At 40.9% G+C, this 24,551-nt stretch overlaps 1 protein-coding gene across 1 annotated transcript in view; it reads right to left on the bottom strand.

Annotated features, from left to right (window-relative positions):
- The window catches only part of sh2b3 (SH2B adaptor protein 3), a 62,999-nt gene that overhangs the window by 31,982 nt on the left and 6,466 nt on the right, over window positions 1-24,551 (bottom strand). The window contains exon 2 of the mRNA XM_015028279.1: window positions 12,268-13,386. Within this exon, the coding sequence (XP_014883765.1) occupies window positions 12,268-13,359 (1,092 nt within the window). The 5' untranslated portion in view covers window positions 13,360-13,386. The remainder of the gene's footprint in view (window positions 1-12,267; window positions 13,387-24,551) is intronic.

Genomic DNA, 24,551 nt, shown 5'->3' with positions numbered 1-24,551 from the left:
CCACAGCTCAATGCAGAGACGTTGAACAACAGTCAAATATTAATTGATCTACAAGCCTCTGCCAACATCTGAGATGTTTTCATCCCTGGAGACTTTAATATTGGCTGCATCAAATGCTTTCCTTAGAAATGTGTGGGTTTTCAGCTTGGAAGGATCTCTCTATGACTCATACTATTCCTGACAAGAGTCATTACGGCTGATTGGTGCTAAATGCCGGCTCTGTAATCAGTCATAATCCCTTATGCCCACTTTCATGTGAGCATGCTGTGTGAGAACTTTTAATTAGGAGGAAGGAAGGCTGAATATGGAATCATACTTTACGGAGAAAGACTCTGAATCCACAAGATTACCATCAAAGACAGTAAGATTACCTCAGTGTATAACAGGAAAATGAACTTCGGTGAACATTAGACAGCTAACCACGCTTATTTTTGGACACGTCGAGTTGCGCAAGCAATCTTGCATTTCACATTTTGCTTCATCGAATCGCATTTTTATATTCTTCATGATTTCTTAGTGTTTTAAAATATTCTCTTTGTGCTCACTTGTACCAGAGATCTCTGAGTGCCCTTTGACCTCAACATGCGGCCTTCTGAGGGAAAATGTATAACAAAATGAAATGTTTTGAAATGTCTCTCTCATTGGTCTGGAAAGTTACAAAATAGGTCTAAAAACGTTTAAGTTTTCTGGCGTTTAGTGGATAGAAATAATTTTTGTAATTGTGACTAACCTAAAACAAGAAACCTTTAGTCTGATTTTGCTTCAAATAGTTAAAAAAGTGTCTGTGTTCTTTTATCATCTTTAGCTATTTGGTTTCAATTATAAATAATGCTTGCCTTTAGGCTTTTAATCATACGCTTTAATCAAACTGTGCAGCCTAAATAGCAAGCACTTTCAAGGACTTTATACAGAAATTAAGCACTTAAATACCATGTTTCAAGGATTTCAAGCACCCATACGAACCCTTCTGTTCTACTCAGCTTCTATAACTTTGCTGAAGAAAAATATCGCCACAGCATGATGCTGCCACTGTCGTGCTTCAAGGGGAAAACAATGTTATATCAGGCTGATATCAGTTCCAGTTTTCACACACCTCCTCCTGTGGAGTACATGGATCTCTGCAGGTCCTCCAAAGTAAACACAAGCCTCTTGGTTGCTTAATACTACTACTAACTTAGTAGAGAAGCTCCAATCGAGCCGACCTGCATGTTTTTAGGAGGAATGCAGATGAAAACAACATCTAACATCTAAAACTCCACATGTGCAGCTCTGAAAAGATGAGACAGAAGCAGTTTCAGCTCTGACCTATTTAGCTGGTCAGTCCTGCAGGTAATCACGGCTCAGTCAAAGGAAACAACCTGTGCTACTAAAACCCTTTCAGTCAGCATTTGCTGCCACTGCTGCTGCTTTCAGAGGGGATGTGAAATCAGCCGGGACGCCATCATGCCAGATAAACTCGTAGTTCTTGTAAATCTTGAAACGATGAACTGACTGGACAGCTTTCAGGCGGATCTAGCCAGATTTTCTGTTTTATTGATAAACGATGAGTTGTGGCATTTCTGCAGGAAGTTGAAATGTCACACAGAGGAACAGATGACAGTAGAAACCAGAGTTAGGTCAATCTAGTTACACTTAATTACATTTACCTGACTAACTTTTTGAAAAAATTTAGTTTTAGGAGTATTTTTACTGCGCTGTACTTTTTATTTAGTCATTTTCTTATGAAGTATTGTTTCTCTTGAGAAACATTTCTGGATTCTCTACCCATTGTGAGTAAATTCACTGAATGAAAAATAAACATGTTTTTATGTTAAAGTTTCATGAGTTTTTTTATTGAACGAATAATTACTTTGCCTGATTGTATTTTTTGTTACTTATATGAATTATTGTCATTTTCATCCTTAAAATACCAAAACTTTCACTCAGCTTAACATTTGGATCCGTCTGATTATGTAATTTTTAAAAATTAAATGATTGACAATTTGATCAGTTACTTAGTACTTGAGTAAACTTTTTAGCAAATACTTTTTCTTCTTTACTTGAGTAAAGGTTTGTTGAAGTAGTGATACTCTTACTTGAGTACAATTCTTGGGTACTCTGCCCATCTCTGGTAGAAATGAGCGAATAAATGTACATCGACTTTCTCAGTTTCCTTGAAATTCGGCCATATTAGAAATATTTTCTGGTGGATTTAACACTCTGGCTGCTAGAGGTCAGACCGTTTCTATAAAATGTTAAAATCCCTGTGGCGCTGGACATCATCTTGTGATGAAAAAGCTGGAGAAGGAACAGACGGGGACGTTTGCATGGATCAAATTTAAGAAACTAAACAGCAAGACCTTCAAGGCAGCGGCGGTGACACCAACGTTTGAGTAATCCATCTCAGAGAGCCAAAAAAGACAAACATGAGCACATCTAGTCTGGAGCTTCATCTGTCTGGCTGAAGATGTGTGTGTGTGTGTGTTACATGATATTTTCACTCTATATACATGTGGTGAACACACACACACACTCGGTAATCACAGAGCTGAGCAGTGTGTTTGCACCCACACAGCGCATGACTCACTTCGAGGCACAATTTCTAGGTTTCATGAAACTCAATCCCTGGAAAGAGGAAAAGATTAGACTTTGTGGGTGAGATACACAGATTGCTGTGATGTAAAATGAAACTGTCTCTGAAGAAGCAATCTCTGCTCCGAATGCTAGAATCAGCAGAGCCAGACGAAGATGCTCTTTGTTGTCTTTCGTTAGCTGTTAAACTGATTTTCTGAGTTTCTGAATTAGCAAAGAGAAGGACAGCGAAGAACAATTAGAGTAAACTCGGTTTTAATGGGTCAGAAAATGTGTTTGTTAACTTTGTGTACAGTGATGCGCACTTAAAGTATTATTTATCATTTATCGTGATAAATTTGTGATTATGATAACGGTTTTGATTTATCGTCGTCTTGATTGATTTCAAATAATGATGTTATAAAAACAGAGTTTTTGTAAATATTATTACTGCTTTCTTCACTGTTTGTTCCATGAGAGCAGGGCTGTTGTAAACAAATACTTTAGTAATCAAGTATTCCATCGATTATTCTTACGATTAATCAAGTTATCGGATAAAAAAAAATTGATTAAATAAAATATCGGTAAATCTAACGTCAGTCTTGCTAATGGATATCAACGTCAGTCCAATTCAAACAATAACTCTCTGTAGCTCAGAAAATTAATAATAGCTCACTTTCTAAGTTAACCTGAAGAAAAGTTATACAAAAATCTAAAATTATATTCAATCCAACAATAAAGAGGCAGGCTCAGAAATGCGCTCATTAAAAATTTATATACTCCAGCTTTTAGTTTATGTATTGATCTTAAGTCAATTTAATAGATGAACTCTCATCTTTAAAAGTTCAAACACCAAATATGTCTTTTAAAATGCAAAATTGGCACTCTCTTAAATGATCTGTATAAAAATCCAATAAATTCTACAATTTTGCCCAGTTACATTTCATGCAAGCATTTTTTATAAAAAAGTCACTAAATAGTAAATATTTGTGTGAACTGTAACAAAATAATATGGATTTTTGGTCTATTTGAGATATTTTCAACCTTTACGATGTTGGCAATAATAAAAAAAAAACAGAGAGAATGCATTGGCTGCTGCAGCTTCTGTCTGTCTGCATCATGTGACCGACTCTGTGCTGTGGTTACATCTGGATTTAAATATCTCGAAATGCAGCGAAATATGTTTTTGCTGTATTTGTTATCTATATGTTATCCACGACTCGTATCAAAACAGGAAGTAATATGTGCAGGCAATATGTGACTCAAGTATATTGTGTCAAAAAGATGGAAGTTAAAAAAGTTTTACTTTCATACTGGATATCAGAAGTTCATTAGCTTTACTACCTCAGGTGGGATAGGTGTGGATATGGCTAAAAATGAAATAAATAGATTACCTTATCCCATCGCAAAAGCCTTTTATCAAAAAATTTGATTATTTTTTTTTAAATTGCCACGTTTCCATTGACGTAATTTATTTTCATAAGTCCAACTTGCCATTACAGTCAAAAGAAACACAGTTAGCGATAGAATAGCATATGCATCATTAGCGTGTAACAAATAGATAAATCGCTGCAGTATAAACATATTAAGAAGGAAGGGGTCATTAGACACTGATATTAAGATTTTAAAATGTGATATTTCACAGCTTTGAATAGCACATATACAGTTTAATTCACTTCCAATCTGTTAACTCTGCAGAACAAACCCAAATATCCGCTAACAACAGAGCTAACAAAATGGGTAATTTAGCAGATCTGATATAGATAAACTCATTTAAGTCTATGCAGAACATTTCTATTAATTAATCCCAAGGATTTTTTTTTTATTTTTTTTTATGTAAAGTCAGCGAGACGACTTGATGTTCACCTGTCCTCCTATTTTCTTGGCATGCATCTGCTGCCAGCCAGCCAGACCAGCGTCTTTTCATGTCTCCTGCAGTTTTGTTTCCTGTGTTTCTCGGTTGGATCGGTTACGTTTCTTGTTCAGCTGACTGGAGCCCATGTGTTGGAGGCTTCAGTTGTGGTGTGCAGCGAGAGCCAAATTAACACTGCGTGTTGCCATATGAGAGCCTGAAGTGCAACAAGTAACACAGAACAGATGGATACCAGGGTCTGGTTGTTTTGAAAAGTATTTTCCACTGATGTTGCAAACGCCTCTTGAGATCACACACAGAGAGAAAATATGAGCGTGCAACTAGCAAAGAAACACAACTTAGACCTATAAATATAGATCACAAACATGAGTGCATCTTGACTCATTTATAACTCGGTTTATTGCAGCCTAACGTTCCATTTTATTTCAAGACAGAGCCTGGTACAGTGGATTTTTGCATTTTCTTTGAGTTGAAGGCTCAGGAAAAGCATTACATGACCCCGATTGGATAAAAAAACAAAGGTTTTTAGATTTAAAATAAAAAAAACCCAACAGCAGCAGGGGTGCCAACACATAAAAACAGAAGAGCAAACTCCAAGAGCAACATGAGACATGGTGTAGCCACACACACACACACACACGCACACACACACACACACACACACACACACACCACCATGAAATGAAACCATGTGGGAGAGATTAGGGCCAGAGGAGCTGAAACTAACACATGCAAAAGCACAAACACACAGCTGAAAAGAGATGAGAGGGGTATGATTAGGATGGAGGCAACAGGAGGTCTGAGGAAGCATGTCAGACTGTAACCGTCTGTGGGAACTCGTGCTGGAGGACACAACAACGCCATTTTCCTGGCAGGACTCCTCACCTTGTCTGGAACGTCAACGATGGGACTCCTCTATGTGTTAGGCAGACAGCCGCAAACTGAAATGTTTTCTGGGCTTTGTTAGGCGACATGCTGACACCAACCGCCGCTAAACTGCAAAGGCATGAATATTTTTTCCAGCCCCATTTACTGCGACAACCTTTAAAAAGAGTGAATTCTCATCAGCCGGGCTTAGTACTCTTTAATCAAACTCTGGTTTATTTGCCTAGACGATCCGGTTCGTTTGAAGAGGTGTGAACGCGCAATCGAACCCTGATACAGACCAAAAAAGCAAACTCTGATTCGACTAAGAAACTTGGTCTCGGTTCAGTTGAAGTGGACTGATGTGGTTTAAATGCATATGTGAACACCAAGTTTACTGGGTAAATCAGGAAGCAAGCTAAAGTGCAGAGCATTCTGGGTAAATTCAACCAAAGGAAACGCCAGAAGGAGAAACAGTTTGTAGTCCTTTACCAACGACAAAAGAGACCCTAAAATCTGACGCCACTCCATTTTTGTTTACATTTCATTTAGAAGCAAGTTGCACTTTGTGTCACTTCCTTTGGCAGTTCTTGATGCAGCGCCACCACAGGTGAGGAGGTGAAAAGGCTTTTTAAAGGGTTTAGCTCGTTTGGCACAGTGCAGTGTGAAAGCAAACTGTACCAAGTGAAAATGTAACAAATGCTGCAACCTTGGTCTCCAATCGAACCGCGTCTACCAGACCATCAGGTGTGAAAACACTAAAACCCAGGTGACAAACTTAACATCACCCTAAAGAACCCATCCTCACAGTAAAACATGGCAGTGGCAGCATCAGACATGGAGACAGAAGAAAACCTGTTACAGGCCGAGATGGAGGTTCAACACACAGACATGACTACAACTGAATGGCTTAGATCAATTCCTGTGTTAGAATGGTCCAGTCAAACTCCAGCTACTGCTGGAACTATTTTGTGTTTGGCCTCATTACCACTGATTGGCATGGCAGGAATCGGTGCGGTTATGTTACGGTCCAGTCCAGTCTGGACAGCGTTTCCACCGCCGGTTGGAGTCTCACTAGGCTGGGAGGTAAAACACCTAACATGGCGTCCTACATCAGTTTGCTTCCAATTCATTACTGTGCACAATTTTATGTTGGCATCTTTCATAAAACCCCAGAAAAATCCACTGACCAGGGTTTCCCCCAGTGTATTATAAGCCTGGCGGGCCACCAGGCTTTACTTGTGCCCCCATCAGGCTTAGAATGGCTGATTTCAGTTTTTTTTTTTTTTTTTTTTTTTTTTACACTTTATACTTGGTGTTCAGATATTAACCTACCAGTCTTCCAGTAACACTTAATTATTAAGTGGTATTTTCAAATTTTCTTTCAACTTTAAACATTTTTTAACTCAAAAACACGACGGGTCGCTAGATGAAAGACTGCCGAGGGCCCAACAAGTTTTCTGTGGGGAAACGTGACTGATGTTTAATTAAATCTACCTGTAGATGGTGAAATTGTGTTTTTTGTCCACAACAAGGTCAAAGTTAAAACACAAGACATGATGAAGAACTTGAGGATAAAGTCCCAGACAGCACAGAAAACTTCTCGTCTTTTCAGCTGACGAGACAAGATTTACTTCTGCAACGGAATAAGAAATGCCTTCCCTCAGCTTTGTGATTTTTTTTTTTTTGATATCCGAAACAGCACAAAGACATGAAATCAGCCTCCTTAACAACATTTTAAAGAGGACTGAAAAAAAGAAGAAGAAAAAAAAGAATCAAAGAAGGAACAAGCATCGTAGTCTGTTTTGAGTTTGCACCACCACGTCAATTACAGCTTTGCAGATGTTTTCTCTAGGGGTTCGGTCGTGTCACATCAAATGCAAAGAGAAGAACAAAGCTGAAGATTTACAGGCAGCTGTTTGACCGTAAGAGTTACTGACAACTGTTTTCTGTAAATGCATTTTCACTTCTGTTCTCCTGGAAAGCCGCTTGTTCATGGTCCGGGCCGCCGCTTCGCTTTCAACTCCCACTTTTTCCAACCCAGCTGGGCGGCTGAGATCTGCATCAAGTGCGATTTTTAATTAAATTCAAACACACCGCATTAAGGTTTACTTTTCAGGTAGGGGGAAAAGCTCAGCACTCGGCATCGATTACATGGAAGTTAAAAATCGCTCTTTAAGTGCGCCGACGTGTGAAAAAGCTTCAACTTGTGGATCAGTTACGACGACCGAAGAGCCTGGATCTTAATTTATCTCAGGCCTAAACACTGCAGCAGGACGTTCTCTTTTAAACACCGAGCTTTTTTTTTAGGTCAGAACGTGTGTGCTAACACTTTAGATTATAATAAGAAGTGAAACAGCCGCAGGTTTCTGCTGAACTTACAAGGCGGAACTGACTTTTCCCAGTAAGTCAATCTGTGGTGTCCAAACTTTTCGCCATCAGAGCCAAAATTATTAAGTTGAAAGCACATGGGGCTTACATTTTATTGGCTCAACAATAAACAAAATAAAATGTACAATTTTATTTAAATCAACAAATTCTGATTTTTATTGCAAATAGATCAGTAAACCCAGGGTTTCCCACAGAAAGCTTGCTAAGCCTGGTGGTTGTGGCTCTCGGCAGTCATTCATGCATCCGTCGCGTTTTTGAGTTAAAGAATGTTTAAAGTTGACAGGAAATTTGGAAATATCACTTGATAATTATTGGAAGATTAATGCTTGAATACCGACTATAAAGTCTTAAAAAATGCAAACATTTAAGAAAACTAAAATAAATAAGCAACTCTAAGCCTGGTGGTCCGCCAGGCTTAGAATACTCTGGGGGAAACCCTGAAACCGTTGTAGATACAAAACATTAAAAAAGTCTTAGAACAACACAGGTCCACAGTTACATTTTGTGTGTGATTGGTTTGTTATTTGTGCTACAAGACCTACTTTTGACAAAAAGCAGGTCTTGTTACTGCAAAACTAAGATAAATGCAACAATTCCATTAATAAATGTGAATCTATTTTTTGCACCTAATGTTTTATAAGATGTCACTTATCTATGGTGAGAAAAGTTGCCCTAAAAGATAAAAATGTCTCCATCAGAATCAACCGACTATGCTTACAGGTCAGGTTTGCTCATTTATAGGATTGAGGTCGAGGGGCCGCCCAATATCCTTCGAAGGCCACAAATGGCCCCCGGCCCGCACTTTGGACACTCCTGTATTAAATCCTGTTTATTGCTGGCTTTCATATGACCTAAAAACCAGCTCTGTAGATTCAGGCAACATCCTGATGTGATTCCTAAAAATGTGAAGGCTTAGTTCATTTCTCAAGCTGATGCAGGAACCCTGCAGCTGCGCTTTGGTTGCTCTTTCCTCACGCAAGGGCACTATCGGCTTCCACGGAAAGCTGTTTTGTGCTACATTACATCTCTGTTGTTACTTCTGTTTCAAAAACACACGCATCTACAGATAAAAATAAGGTTTGCATGCATTAGCATGACCTATGACTTCTTTTTTTTTCTCTCTGGGAAGCCAAGAGTTGCATACAGGGTGAGAACCTCTGCTTGCAAAAAATATCCCACTTACTATGTGTGAAAACCCGATTTACATTCACAAAAAAATGCAGCTGCAGCAACACTTAACATGGCAGCACCATCTCCTTCCAGGATGCTGCTTGAATTACTTTTTCTGGGTCAGGGGGGTGGGATGCATGTGCTTTATATTCTGTGTGTATGTAAAGACGGGAGCATGCTTCTCCAGAGCGCTCCTTCCTTTTAAGGCCATTCTCAGGCTTTATCTGTCCGTCCTGCCAAGACTAAACACCCAGAGAAAAGAGAGGGAGCGCGCTCAGAGCAACAATGCAACTGGCTTACTGCACAGCAAAGAGCAGGGTCAATTCTGCCAACACACACACACACGCACGCACACACGTATCACTCTGGCTCTATCATCAACCAAATTACCTCACGCACATGGTTAGGGCTGCAGCTGCCTGACGAGCTGAGGGCTGCTAAATATAAAAGGTTCAAAAACACACACACACACACGCACACACACACACACGCGCGCATGCATGCAACGGCTTTCCTTGCACTACCCCATGCAGAGACCCAGCCTAGCTCGTCCCGTCTGGAAGTACGGCGGGCTTTAAACCCAATGTGAGGAGCCAAGCACGGGTTTTAGGCTCAAAAGAAGAGAAAGAGAAAACATCCTGCTGTGTTGTTGTGAGATGAGGGGAATCTAACACTTTGAGAAAATGCATATAGGTCAAGAAAACATGAGTTTCTCAGCGTGGCTGTGTCATATTTGCAGGTTAAGTAGGTTTTTATTAGCCACGGATTCAGAAGCAGAGATGTTGTGCCTGGCTGAAACCAACCCCAAACAAACAGGAAAGAGTGTGGGAGGTATATCTACACACCAAAGGGTAAAAGAATGCATAAAGGTTGCTGACGCTTTGATGTAACTCAGCACAGAAATGCCACACTGGGAAAAATTCACAGCTAAATTCACTTTGTTTTTTTTTTTGTCATTTCAAATGATTCATTAGAAAGAAACAGGCAGATAAACTCCAAACCCAAACTCTGCTTCCTGATGCCTTCTCACCTACCTCACCTCTGGTCTCATATTCGGCATTTAACATTAAATGATTGGGGTTTTGACAGTTGAACCACACCGAACTGTGACTAGACAAGTTTAGAGTGAACCCCTCTCCTGCTGGTACAACATCAAATCCTCCACAGAAGGCAACAACGCGACGAAAACCACCTGAAAAACGAGCAGCTTTTCTGAGGCGAAGCTAAATGTCATCGCAGCTTTTTTGTCATGTGGCGAACCGTGCAGCAAAGCACTGAAAACCAAACAATAACAGGGCAGAGGAAAGGGATGGTGTTTGTAAAAAAGGAAGAGTGGGGGGGAAACCCTGCAACTAAAACAGCTGGAAACAGGAAGTGACTTTTTCTGCCTTCTTCATGTTTGTGTTGATTTTAAGGGGGGGGGATAAGCAGCAGCATTCTCTGGCGAAGTTACACTAACAAGCCCTTTAAAGGGTTTCTGTGGGTTTCCATCTTATTGACACAAACAGATCTGCAGCCTTATCTCGCTCAGATATGAAACACAAGAAGAGGAACCCGACAGATGCTGAAGGGCTCGGTGGTGTGCGCTTCTGAGAAGTAAAAGAACTTTTTGAGAAATGCCGACGCAGAATCCGATCAAGCATAGTCCTGTGAAACATCTGCACTGAGAACAGCATAAGCAATCAATTATCAGATTCTGGCGACGAAACCCAAAAGGTGCTGTGGTGTTGTTGAACACCTGCATGTCTAACCTGAAATAGACAGATAAATGTGTGGGTAGGCGGTTTGGGATTTGCGTTGCAAGCAAATCTGTACGAAAATCACCATGAAGCTCAAAGCAATGTGACATCTGTGCAAAGACTTGTACCTTATTTACCTGGCTAGTTAAACCAAGACCAACACAATTTTGAGAACGAAAATCTATTTTAGTCTCACTACGTCTGAGTAATAGCCACGTTCAAGAGGAATAAACTTGAGAATAACCACGTGAGACGGAAAAATCTCAAAGCCACCTGCAGCGAGTGTGAAAAGCCTCAACATGTCTGTCAATAAAAACACGCAGCATGTAATTGCAGAAGTGGGATTTACTGACAATGATACCAATCACCTTCCTTCATTTTCAGAAAGGTTTTACTGTAAGTCACCCCGCATGGATTTCACAATCAGCTGATTGCTTTAGACCGACTGACACACCGCTGCCCTAAGCATTTCCACATCTCTCGTTTTCGAAGGAAAACCTGTGAAACATGTAGACTTCATGTCATGAAACCACCAACCTAAAAATGTAGAATATTTTCTTGTAATTTTCTGTAAAAGCTGCCATGTTTGAGCCACAAAATTAATTGTATTTAATTGGAATTTCATTTGAAAAGCATGATTTGAACCGAAATGAAAAGGAAACAAGTTTTTCAACATTTTGCTGCAGGTAGAAACCTCTAAAGAGGAGTTCATTTATATTAAGTTGGGGAGCGATTACAGTTTTCTGGGTTGACCACAAATCTTAAGGATTCAGACTTAGGCCGATGCTGATTTTGTTTTGTCTGGACAGTGGCCACATTATAGCAATAAAGTTGCTAAGTTGGCACCAGCGGACCTGCAGTCGTGACTTGGTGTCGTTTCCGTCAGTCAGATTTCACTGCAGAGCAAAAGAGGACAGTGGCTGATTCTCACACCTTTGCAGAGGTAGATAAGATTAGAGGATAAGATTGGTTTCTCATGTAAGTATCGGCCACAACCCCCTGAACACATCAACTCCATGGTGAATCTTGGTGGTGGCAGCATCATACTGTGGGGTGCTTTTCTACAGCGGCCAGAGAGAAGCTTGATGTTCCATATCATTTAATTTTAAGAGGTACTCATTTAACATTTTAACTACATTTAATGGGTACTTTTATTGATCCATCCTGCCACAACCAGCTCTTTAATGGCCCACAATTAAAATGAGTTTGATCCCCTGGTTTAGAGGCTGCTAAAGTCCTGAGGACATTCCTACCGGATAACGACCCAAAACGTAAAGCAAGAACCACAGCAAAACAGAGTTGAAGCAAGAACCTTCAACTCTGACTGAGCGTGATCTGATTTACAAATAAAAACCATGCTTCGTTTTCACTTGAGACTCCTGCGCAATCAACAAGAATGCAGCAAGCGGTTTCTGAATGGTAAGTCAACATACAGCAGTAAAACCATGGGTTGCATGGTGACGGGTTTTGCTGGGTTGTCACGTTACATTCGGAAGGTTTTTGAAACTGCTCATTTTCTAGATACCAAACAACATAAACTTATTGCCAAAAACTGTCTCCATCATTTTATTAAGCGACTAGGCTGTTTGTGGAAGCAGCAGAGACTCAAGAAGAAGTACAAAAATGTGCAAAATGTGAATGTTGCATAAAAAGATCCCATTTAAAATCATGGCAACCTACCTTTGGGGGATCGTACAGCTCCAGCTGGTACCTCTCACTTCCTGCTCTGCCCCCTCCACTTTGAGTGTCTCTGATCCTCCTGACCAGCAGGCGGCAGCGTTGCCAGTGGGGCTGAGAGTCCGAGATAGTGTCATCCACCAGCAGGTACTTGAGCTGGCCCTCCTTGCAGCAGCCGCTCACGTCCAGCCTCCGGAGCCGCATGCTTCTGCTGCGTAACCAACGGAAACCTTCCAGGAGATGCGAGACGACTCTGGGCCGGTGCAACGTGGCCGGAGCCGTGGCCTCAAAGTTCTGAAAAGAGAACGACTGGGAGGAAGAGGATGAGGACGAGCCTTCGTCCACTCTGTCGCCGTTGTTTGAGGGGCTGTTGTTGGCGGTGGCGGGGTTAGGGTTGGTGGGAGACAGGTCCTGGGAGGAGTGAGAGCTGCGGGATTGCCGTTTCTGGAAAATCCACTGCACTGTCTTTTGGATCTGGCTGACAGGGAAATGCGTGATGTCGCCGTGTCCTCCAGAACCTGGCACCAAAGAGTCCGAGGAGTGGCGCTCTGACGGCTGGTGACGATCAGCGGCCGAGATCTCGTCATTGCTGTGGCTCTGAATCAGCAGCGACCCGCCGCCGACGCTTCGCGACCCGGAAAAGGAGTTCCTGGCAGCGCATCTCAGTGGCAGCTCCGGCTCCGGACTCACCACTACCGGCTCCACTTTTGGTACCGTGGATATCGACGCGGCTCCTCCGCTTGACCGCTTCGCCTCCCGGTAGTCCTGCGACAAGGTCGAGTGCCGCAGCTGGTTGATCAGGGCGTGCGGCGAGGGAGCTGTGGCGGAGGCGCTTCCGGAGGCGCCATCTTTGTCGACTTCCTGGCAGAAGTGCTGCTGGAAGAGGTCGGTGAAGTGCTTGGAGAAGGTTTCCGGCGGGACCAGCTCATGCTGCGGGCGCTCACTGGCGAAGCTCCGGTAATGTCCAGCCAGCTGCCGGGCGGTGGCGATGGCATGCAGCTCGCAGAACTCCCGCCAGCCTCTGGGTGGCGCCGCTACGCTCGGACCTCCTCCTGCTGAAGTGGTGTTGGCTGGATGGATAGTGTTACCATTCATTGCAGTAACCAGACTGGCAGAGAATCACTGCAGACACAGAAAAACAAAAATCAATTAATTGAGAACATTTGGAGGGAAACTTACAGGGCTGCAGCTACATATTACTTTACTAATCGATTATTCTTATCGATTAGCTGATAAATCAGATAGAAAGAAATTAGCACATTCGGCAGATTTACCCTCTTAAACGACACTACACACCAGGAATTACAAAGATTTATTATTTTGCTGGCTGAAAGTTGAACCACTGGTCCAAACAGGCTGATTTTATCAGTGCCCAGTTTTTCAGTGGCACTAATTGGATTTCAAGGATCTAAGCAAAATAATCTTGGGCGATCAACCATAGATGAGTCTTGTAGATAAAAGCATGACCAAAGTTCACTGGAAAGACCAGCTGAATGAACGAAAAACTAGAAAACAGAGCAAATGGAGGAAGCTGAACTGAGTGAAATATTTGAAATAATTGATAGGAATGGGTCAGAGTGAATGAGCCGCTTGTTGAGGAAGTAAAATTAAAAACTTCTCAATCAACCACACTGCACACAGAACCATCTGTGTGTTTCTGTATTTGCATGTGACCCGTTTCAGTCTTCCTTCTGCTTTCTCACCTCCCAGTGAGTCAGTGTTGCCTTAAAGCAGCGGAGATCAGAACCACGACGTCAAATAAAGCCTTTTAAACACACATCCTATTTATAATGCATCTGGGTTCTTCCTTTTTACCAATAAGAGATTAGGATTCCATTTCTTTGAAATAACACAACATAATTTGTTATTGTTTCAATCCACACAACCAGCAAGAATAACTAAAAATCGTCGCAAGACAAAGAAACTGGGGGAGGAAGTTGTAGTTCTATGTTAACATGCTGACATGGACTTTTAAGAACAAGAAACTGCAAATGTATTCAGGCCTTTTCTGACTTGGTCAAAGCACAACCACAAATTTTGATGAGTTTTGCTGGGATTTCACAAAGCAAAAGCAGCTGGCGGCAGGAATTTATCAAATCGTTTATCGTGAAATATATTTAATCATGAGAATTCAAATTTCATTGTGACAATGATTAATTCCTATTAATAACGTTCAAAAATGGATTGATGGATAACTTTTTTAACTAGATACTAATAATTCAGCGTACTTGTTTACTGCAGCAAAAACGTTTTAGATGATAAAACTGGACAAAACGAGAGACTAATTGCATGAAAGACATTAATGTCTCTATTACTTGTTTATGTATCTCAAGTCATGTTTATCACATTTACTGACAAACATCTTTTCCTAATATTATGCAGCCCTTCCTGATTTTTATTTTACACATGAAAAACTAAAAAGTCTGTCCATCAGTGAACGAACATCATTGTGAGAACCGAAGAAAACAGCAGGCAGGTCATAGGTAAAGCACATGGGGAACTTTAAATCTTTAAAATAATATCACCATCTGTGAATATCAGTTCAGTGAATCCTCCAATAATGAAAAAAGTATGGCACAAAAACAAACCATGTGAACATTTCCTGCTGTGACAGTCCACCCCGATCTCACAGACCAACACTGAGTCGATCCAGTGTGGCACAGCTCCAAATCTACCAAGACATGGCCATAAACCTAAAGGGACAGGCTGGGCAGGGAGAGCATTAATTAAAGCAGCAGCCCAGAGCTAAGGTTGGACAATCTGTCAACAGGACAATTATTAGTCGTCCCTCCTCAAATCTGTCCTCTACAGACGTTTGGCAATAAGAAAAAAACTCTAAGAATGCCATAAGAAGTTGAAATGCAAAAAGCAATGTAGAGGTATACAGCGTAGAAGAAGGTGGCTAAATAGAAAACTAACACTGCAAGGGAGCCAATATTTAGCTTTATCGAGCTAAATGTGGGAAAGAACCTGTTGGAGGATGCAAAAGAATTCAAACTGCGGGCCGAAGCTTCTCTTCCAGCTGGACAATCATGAATATACAGCCAGACACGAATATATACCTACATACATCAGCATGGCTCAGTCAAAAGTCTTAGAGTGCATTCACACCAGCCCAGTTTGTTGGGGAGATGTGGATGCATAATCAAACCACAAAAAGCTAACTCTGTTCTGCCTAAAAACCTAGGCCTAGGTTCAGTTGAAGTGAACTCTGGTGTAGTTTGAAAGCATGTGTGAACACTAAGCAGAAAGTGGACTGTAACACAGGGCATTCTGGGTAAATACGACCAAAACAAAGTCTACTGATAGAGAAATCCTACAACCGCTAAAATCAGACGGTACTTCATTTTTGTTTATATTTTGACCAGAAGGTTGTTGAGCTCGTCTTCTTTAGAGGTTTTTGTGTTGCTGCCTTCAGTGGTTCTAGTTGCAGCGCCCCCACAGGCAAGAGGGTGAACGGGTTCAACAGCATGGAAGCAAACCGCATCAGCTGAAAATGTAACCAATGTTGAAATTTTACTTCCCGTTCAAACACTTTCTGACTTTTACTTAAGAAAAATCTCTGAAACGACGTTCATGACATTAAAAAGTAGTCGGTAGAATCAAACAGTTCAGCCAACAAAGCCAATGTGACTGACTGTTGTCTAGTAACAATAGATGTCTTGTTTTCCGCAGTTATTTCTTGTTTTTTTATTACTTTTTTAAAGATTTCTATGCAGGAAGTAAAAATTAGTTTTTTTCTTAACCAATTATTATGATGAAAGTATAAAAAAGATCCTAATGTCCTCTGAACAGATATGAACCAAGCTTCAATCAAAGGCTTTCTTATTATGAAGCACAATTTTATTTTATGGCTTCATGACATTAAATATTGTAAAATTTTGGAGGCAATCTGATCCAAAAATACCTCCGTTCTCTGCCGTTATCCTCTTCCAGTGAACATCAAAACACACTTACAGCTAAACCGCTGTAGCACTGAAAAGGATTCATTCTGTGCCAAGAAGGTTTTATTAACACAGGAAGCCTTCATGTGTGTGCAAGGTTTTGTGAGCGAAGGATGATGGGAGTCAGGGGGGGGTTAAAGACCGGGTCCAACATATCACAGAAACCCACAAGAAACAGGAGGGGAGGGAGTGAGCGGCGGTGGCGGGGGGAAGGGGGACGTCGTTGTGGTCGAGACAAACATGGAGCAACTTGTCTTGTTATCTTGTGGCTGACGCTCGCAGATGAAAACTTGTTAAATCTTGGTGCGTAGACTCTTAATAAAACCAGAAAGTTTTCCTGGACCGGCGGCGGTGGATCTACCGACGGTCCTCGTACGTCAATGAGGCTGAGCAAACTTGCCATCATGAAACATTGCGTCACCGCGGTTCCTGGATGCGTCCTGTCACAACAACCAATTCCCTTCCTGTAGTTTTCGGAGCATGCTCAGTGCGCGCTCGCCCCCCTCCAGCTGGCCTCTCCCCCCCACCGCGAGAGCCTGTTTCTATCTGCCTGGCCAGCCCAGCGATGACTCAGCATTGACCCACTACAGAACATGCACACACACTCATACACAGACACACACTTCCTCTCGCCGTATCCCTCGGGCCCGTCTCTGTTCCCAGGGTTTTCCTTTTTCTTTTCATCCTCTCGCCTCTCTCTGGCATGAGGATCACCAGATGTAATCGGATCCTCGCTTCCTTTTATTTTTACCTCAACTGCGGGCCACAGGGAGAACAAAAAGAGGTTAAAACAGCTTTGTTGTTCTTTCTCCGCTATTATCCAGGAACTCTAACCCTAAGTTGATGCTTGGTTGCCACATTATGGTTCTGTGGAACAACGTTCAGCTGGAGATCAAACGACACAGGCAAGTCCAAGCAAACTGGAAAACACTCCATCAGGACACGAGTCAATGCTTCAGCATTCTTTCCTTTCTTTCACCCTCATCTTCCGCTCATGTCTTTCATCCCATTTAAAGTAATTTGACACCTCAAACACCATGAAGAGCCAATGAAACTCTGCATGGAGCAACTTATGGATAAGCTGCTTAAATCTGCTGCAGTTCATCAGACGAGAAGAAATAAACGTAGCCGGACCAATTCACCTCTCATTTCATACCAAAATGTGTCCATTTTGTCCCTTCTAACTCTCATTTCCTGTCCATGATCTGATGGACATAAACCATCAGATCACGTCTCTTTGTACTTAAGTGTTTTTATGGATTATGGGGGTAATTGGTAATAAATATGCTCAAATCTAATTTAGATTTTAATTCAGTTACCTAATGTCTAAAAATTTGTTTAACCATGTTTCAAATGATTGAGGCTCTAAATCTCATTTGTGACTTGAACCCAATAAAACAATGAATTACAATCCAGATCAAACCCAAATAAATCCAAGCAAAATTCGTTTCACGTTTCAGAGAAGCTGCAGGTTGGTTACTGAGGTCAGAACCAAAGAAACCCAAATGAACTGGTAAGAAAAAACAAATGTATACCAGGTCAAAGGCGCAAAATGAGCATAAGAGAGGAAAAGAGCCCTAAAAGTGAGACTCGCCTCAAAATTATAGTTGAAAAATCAACAAATATCAATGTGTGCAACAATGCAATTTTTAGGGGCAATGCACGCATTCAGTTTCTGCAGGCAAATTGAAATTTTGTTATCATTGATGTCACCAGACTTGAGATGGATTGTAGCGGTGGAAAATCAGCAGTGACGACACTGAAGTGTTGGAAAGAAGTTTTGCTGCATTTCTCACAAATAATTTGGAAGACAATTAAAAACAATATTCTTATAAAAAGCAACACTTAACTGGAACTGGCAGTCCAGCAACTATGTCACAATGATGATAATTAGGAAGATTTGTCCAAATAATTTAAAAGAATATTAACTTTTTAACATTTTGGGTCATTTTTAAAAAACTTTTTAATGCCAAACATGAAAATCTGATGCTTTTGCTCTAGTAGAGGCTCACCAGGACCTGAGCCTAACATCTAGCAACATGAACTGCTGCTGAAGCGCATCCAGAGCAAACTCGGACAGAAGAACTGAGCAAATAAAACCCAGGAAACTTCACTTATTTCACCAGAAAAGGCAATAAATTAAAATCCACAAAGACCGACGCTTATACAACACGGAGATAATTATCAGTGCGACTGGTGAAAGCCCAACTGCAGGGAGGTCCTATTTATATCTGCAGAGCCCGGTATCAGCTCTCACACACCACTGTGTGCTCCCTGTCGCCCTCGGTTGGGAACAGCTTGTTTGATGAACACACACTCATGTGGTCTCTGAGCTTTCGGGTCAAGTATTCATAGCAGGCGACTGAGAGCGCCGGCTGCATGCTGAGCGTCATGCAAAAAGCGCCTGAGACACAGTTTATTTCTCATTCATGCAAGACGCCAACTATGAAATAGAATGGTAATAATTTAATAATTGTTCTGGTCTAAAAGCGTGTTTCCGCATATCTACAAAATGATAATCCTTCTTTAATGACAATCAAGTCACTGCAGGACTCCCGAGGAGTCTGTGTAAAAATAACACAAAGTATTTGTTAATCCAATCAGTGTTGGATTAATAAATACTTTGATTATTCTTCCTCTATGTCAGCAAAATGGTGAATATTTGATGTTGGTTATATTGTATTCAATTCTATGATCTGCAGATGTTACAACCTGCCAGATTTAATCTCTGTGACACAAGTAGCCTGTTGTACTTCTTCAGAATTACACAAAATATTCACAATTACAGGTTTTTTTCTTACACATGGTCAACTGGACAATATTACACGGGGTTCCTACAAATATTAATGCATTTCCACACTTTTCATCTACTTTACTGTGCTCAACTCATTCTAACATTTCACTGGTGGGCTTTGATTATCTGTGTGTCATGAAATCATGAAACAACACAGCAGTTATGTTGGTTTTCTGAAATGGGATAAAGGGCTTTTTCAGCTTTTCATCTCATCAGATCTACACCAAGTATGGGGAGATTACCTTCGATTTATTAAATCATATTTTTATTTGTTTGCAAAAACAAAAAACAAAAAAAACAACCGTGGGACATAAACCCAGGTTGAATTAAGTCTAGAAACTTTAGCCTTTTATCTCTTTTAACAATTCTTATCCCAATTCCAGAAAGTTCAAGACCACAGAAGAACCAGAGAAACAAAATAATACTTTTGATATTTGACATAATTAACAAAAAGATTTTATGCAAAATCCAACTTTAAACAACCTTGAGGAACTGCTTCACATATTTATTGTAACAAGATCTTTAGTTATGAGACTCAGACTTTATCCAGCGAGTCAGCAAATAATTTCCTGACTATTTAATTATTGCTTTATAGCCAATAATCTGGGTTTTCCCACAGAAACAGCTGTGAGTTAACTGAACTGATTTGGCTCAGTCATATTTTCATCAAACTTCAAGTATTTCTCCACTTTACTAATCAGTTTAATGATTTTTTTTTTTCCACTTTCAAGAGAAAAACAAATCCATAAGACCCGGTTTGCCTCTCAACGAGTTTGTTCCCATACTCCATGCAGTTTGGTGGTTTACTCCTGCCAAAATGGGATGTGCTGCTAATTGAGATTACTCATTAGGTAAAATGTAATTTACAAGAAGCCACATCCGTCTGACCTTTTTATAGCTCCGGCCTTGTTGCAGAGATTGGCCGGATTCAATCTGTTGCATGTGACTCAATTAATCTGCATGGCATCAAGGCCCGCTTAGACATCAAAAGCTCCAGATTTTCCTGTAAAAACCGGCCGAAGGGGGGAAAAAATTAATTAATAAAATGCACCAACATGTGCACCACAGACCCCAGAAAAAAAACAAAAGGAAATTTTTATTAGTGCCTCTGAATTTTCAGTCTCTGAATCACTGAATGAATCAGAGTGGTGGATAAATTTACAGAGGAAGAAGAGAGACTGTGTCAGAGTGGGAGCTGCTCAAAGAAAAATGCTGGAAGGAGAGAGAAATATCAAGCATGGAAAGGAAAAGGAGGAGACAGAGACAAAAATCACAAGGATAGCTAGAAATAATAAGAGGGCAGGCAGGAAGCGAGAATAACAGGCAGGCGAGGAGGCGAAAGGAGCGGAGATGGCGCCAAGTTTGTGGGTAAAGGTCCAGGTGGCAGAGCAAGAGAGGAACAGAGACGAAAGGATCTCGACTCTGCTGTGCCTGGGCAGCAATCACAGAAACAGGAAGCCCTGCCCTGCCCTGGCAAGCAGCAACCAGCGCACACAGGCAGAGGCAGTGTGTGCACACACACTCGCACAAAGGCACACCAGACCACGGCGTCACGTCAAGACCCGGGGAGATGACTCAAGAGCTGCTGAAGGAAGACCTTTTGTGCTGAGCTCTACAACAACAAGCACTGCTTGTGAAAACGTCTCCTGTTGCATTTGTTCACTGTGATAATAAAGACAGGGTGGAAGGATTATTATATGAAAACACCAAATCGACCGCTTCCTCCTGCAAAGGCCAGAAAAACATCTGGGATGAAAACCCAGCAAAAACCCTACAAGATTCATGAATATTTAGAAGAACATGTTTGGGTTTTTTTTTTTCTTTAAAGCAAACACAGATGGACCGGTTGTTTCATGCTCCATCTAAAGCCGATGCCTCATTCAAAACAACACAGCAAAGCAAGTCTGCTGCTCCGTTTTCATGCAAAAAGCCAAACCTGATCAGCTCATTTTACACTATGAAGCTAATGAGTACTGAGCTAAGCTAACTGCAGCTAAAGTTACACACTGAAGCAGAGATGCTCTTGAAGATTTTCAATAAAGTTGCATTATATTTGAAAATTCTGTATTTCTGAAGTCATCACAACGTTCTCACAGCTCTCCTTCATGTGTTGAAATTTTCATTATTACTGCGATTTAACATGTTATGTAGCTTTTTATGTGCCGAGTTGCATGTTTTCCCCAAAGCATGCATGTTAGTTATACTGGCCACTCTATTTTGCCCTTGTGAATGCATGGCTGATTGTGTTGCTCTGTGATAAACTGGTGACCTCTTCTCTCACCCATTGACCCCATGAGGCCCTGAAAAGGTCAAGCAGGTAGAGAAATTTAGTGGATGAAAAAAAAAATGTTAGCAAAGTGTGGCCAGCGTGTCGCTTTATTGATTGAACACAGGAAGATATTATGGATTATTTCTGCTTGTTTGTTTTAGCCGATAGCAATTTACAGTTTAATCACCTCAACTTAATAAATCAATAATACTTTAGTTAACGCAATACTTCCTATTTAGAATAATATTAAAAAGCTAGATTATAATAAACAGCAGCACGCGATGCATCCTGTAAAATAGACTTCATGAATTACAATTAAAACTGAAACACCGAGCACCTCAGACCATGTCAGTTCGATAGAGGACTTTTGCATGCTTCCCCCTTTGCAAAAATCTCTTTATTTTTTGGAAAATTTGAAGATGGAGTCAACCGATGCCTCTCACCCATTTGAAATAGACACCAGATCCAATTTTTGCTGATTTTTTGTGGTCATTGGAGGAGATTTTTATATTTATTCTGTAAACTTAAACTTCAAGTCCCCCTAGATTTAATCACTGGTTGTAAAACTGTCCTTGAGCCAAACAAAACATCATTTTGTTCCATGTTCACTGCAAGTGGATGTTGGAATGACAATAAAAGTCAAAGTTACTTTGCAAATCTGCCAATCCAAAACACTGGAGGTTATTGCAAACAATAACATGACAAAGTTATCAGAGCACAAGATGACTGACTTCATTTTGAGAGGTTTTTCTTCGTTGGTTTTAGGATGATGTATGCCTGCGCTAAACTGGTCACTTATCAACATCCAGATATGTATCGTCTTAAATTTTTAAAGGAAACATTCTGACAAAGGCTAAAGTAGTTCAGTTGGTGATCTACTTGGATTAGGACCTCAAAGAGTGAAAGGAAAAGTCTGACTGTGGCTACCAGGTGATGTGTCAACACAAACTTGAAGTTCGTCCCTTTTTTCTTATACACAATCCAAAGTTGTTGCAACGCCGCAATGTGCTGGAAACATCAATCCGTTCAAATTTCTAAAAGGAGTTTGTTCACATGTGAAACATGCTGATCTTGTTGGTTTTGAATCATTTGTTAGGCTCCTAGGATTAAAAAAAAAATACCAGAAAAATTTCAGGATTTTTCAGAGGCGAGTCACCTCTGCTGTGACTCACCTCTGCTTGAGTCACAGCAGAGGTGATCGAGTTCAGTCCTACTGTCTATGTATCCCTTCTGCAACACACCTGAATCAAATGGCCGACTTCCCTCATCAGCAGCCAGTCATTCACTGCAAAGCCATGGTAACCAACCATTTATCTGATTCAGGTAGGAGAGTCTTGACAAAAAAAATTTCCTGGATGATAAATCGTTCTAGAAGTTACAGTGATAAACAATAATATTATTCTGACTCCATTTTCAAGTAACATAGTGGCGTAATAATAATGCAAGTGCACCCTCTCAAACATCAATAAACTTTAATTTAATTTATATATATATATATATATATATATATATATATATATATATATATAAAATTGATGCTGAAGTCTCTGAACAAAACTGCCTTTCAAAAAAGGGGCTTGTTGAGACCAATTTGCTAGAAAAAGAGACAGACATGAGGAAAAGCAATCTTCCAAATGGAAATTATTGAGCCTGTTTTGGTTTATTATGCAATTCATTGATTTATTGATTACTGTGATAGGCTTGGATTCAGGTGTTTTGGGGTAGGACGGTAACTCTCCACGACTTGAGCTTAATTAAGCCATTAACTGCACCTAGGGGGCACTATTGAGTTATGACACTTAATAGTTTAGAGGCTCAAGACTATAAATATTTAAATATCATCAGTTATTAGTTTTTTATTATCAGTGTCAATTTATTCATAAAACATTCAAAATCAAGAAAAATGACCTGAAGCTTGAATATAACCAGCCTAAAAACGACCTGACACTATTAAATAACTAATAAACATTGGAGAAACAACAGGGTCGCATCAGGTTGACCTCACAATCCAGTATTATTTGAATCTTTTCTCAGAAGAAAAATGCCAGGAATCCTCTCCACAGCAGCTACTATTCAGCATTGTTTTGTCAGGCTGAGCAGCCGGGTCCCACTGGTAGCCAACACACCAGTTAACACGAACTGACATGAGGTGACCTTTCTCCTCGTCCCTTTCACTTCATGTTTTATACTTGAGTGGAAAACGCTGCTGTGCAACAAACAAAAGTGGAACAACCTGACATTAGCTGCACGCAGCTAAGTGTTTTCTTTTACAAATCGTTGGCTGATTGATTGGCTGCATGAAAGCGGAGGGCGACGGATAAAAGACCTGCAGTTGTTGCAGGCTCGGGATGGGGCCCTGACGCTCCGGGTTCCTGTTTGCGTGAAGTGAGATGTGAAAGAGCTTTGATGGCAAACAGAGCAGAAAGTGAGACACGCGCACCTTACATAATTGAAGAACATATTGTAAGGGAGGAAGCAGCGCTGAAACATGAGATAACTTTGGGCCCTGAGTTCCCACAACCCGAGGAAGGCATCAGCTGATTAAGGCCGCAACGAGAGCGTCTGCCCGTTTCACGTTTAAAGCTTGCAGTTGATGCATTTGATCTTAAAGAGACGTTTGTGGAAACCCACTTCTAAAACCTAATGACATAATAAACTTCTAACACCTTGTTGAAACAGAAATCCCCTCAGAAAGCTTCAATCCTTTGTTTGCCACTCACAGCGGGGGCCTTCATCACCACACCAAAGAGTAGAAAACCCACTCTTCTAAAAAAGGAGCTCAACACCTGATAGTCTGGTGGACTCAGTTGGATTGGGGACCAAAGTTGCAACATTTGTTGCATTTCCAGTTGGTGTGGTTCGCTTTCACACTGCACTGTCAAATGATCCAAAATGTTCCTCCCCTCGCCTGTGGTGGCGCTGCACCAAGAATTACTGGAGGAGATTACATGAAAACCTCTGAAGAAGACACTGAGCGCAACTTCCTTCTTCGCGAAATGTAATTAAAAATGGGAGTACTGTCATTTTAGCGATTATAGGATTTCGCTTTTGCCTTCGGTAAGAGAGCACAAGCTATTTCTCTTGTTAGCGCTAAAGTTGTGCATTTGTTTTGGTGGCATTTACCCAGAATGCCCTGTTTCAACTCCTGCCTTTGGAGTCGAGCCAGAGTTCAATTGCGCATTCACACCTCCTCAGATGAATCGGACTTTGTAGGGGAACAGACTAGAGTTTGCCTACTAAACAGCACTGGTGTGAATAGTCATTTTGCCCACTTTTCTAT

Source organism: Poecilia latipinna, unplaced genomic scaffold (genome assembly GCF_001443285.1).
Source record: "Poecilia latipinna isolate Pla-1442-1.1 unplaced genomic scaffold, P_latipinna-1.0 Scaffold119, whole genome shotgun sequence".
Lineage (NCBI taxonomy): Eukaryota > Metazoa > Chordata > Actinopteri > Cyprinodontiformes > Poeciliidae > Poecilia > Poecilia latipinna.
This window is presented reverse-complemented; position numbering and strand designations above follow the sequence as displayed.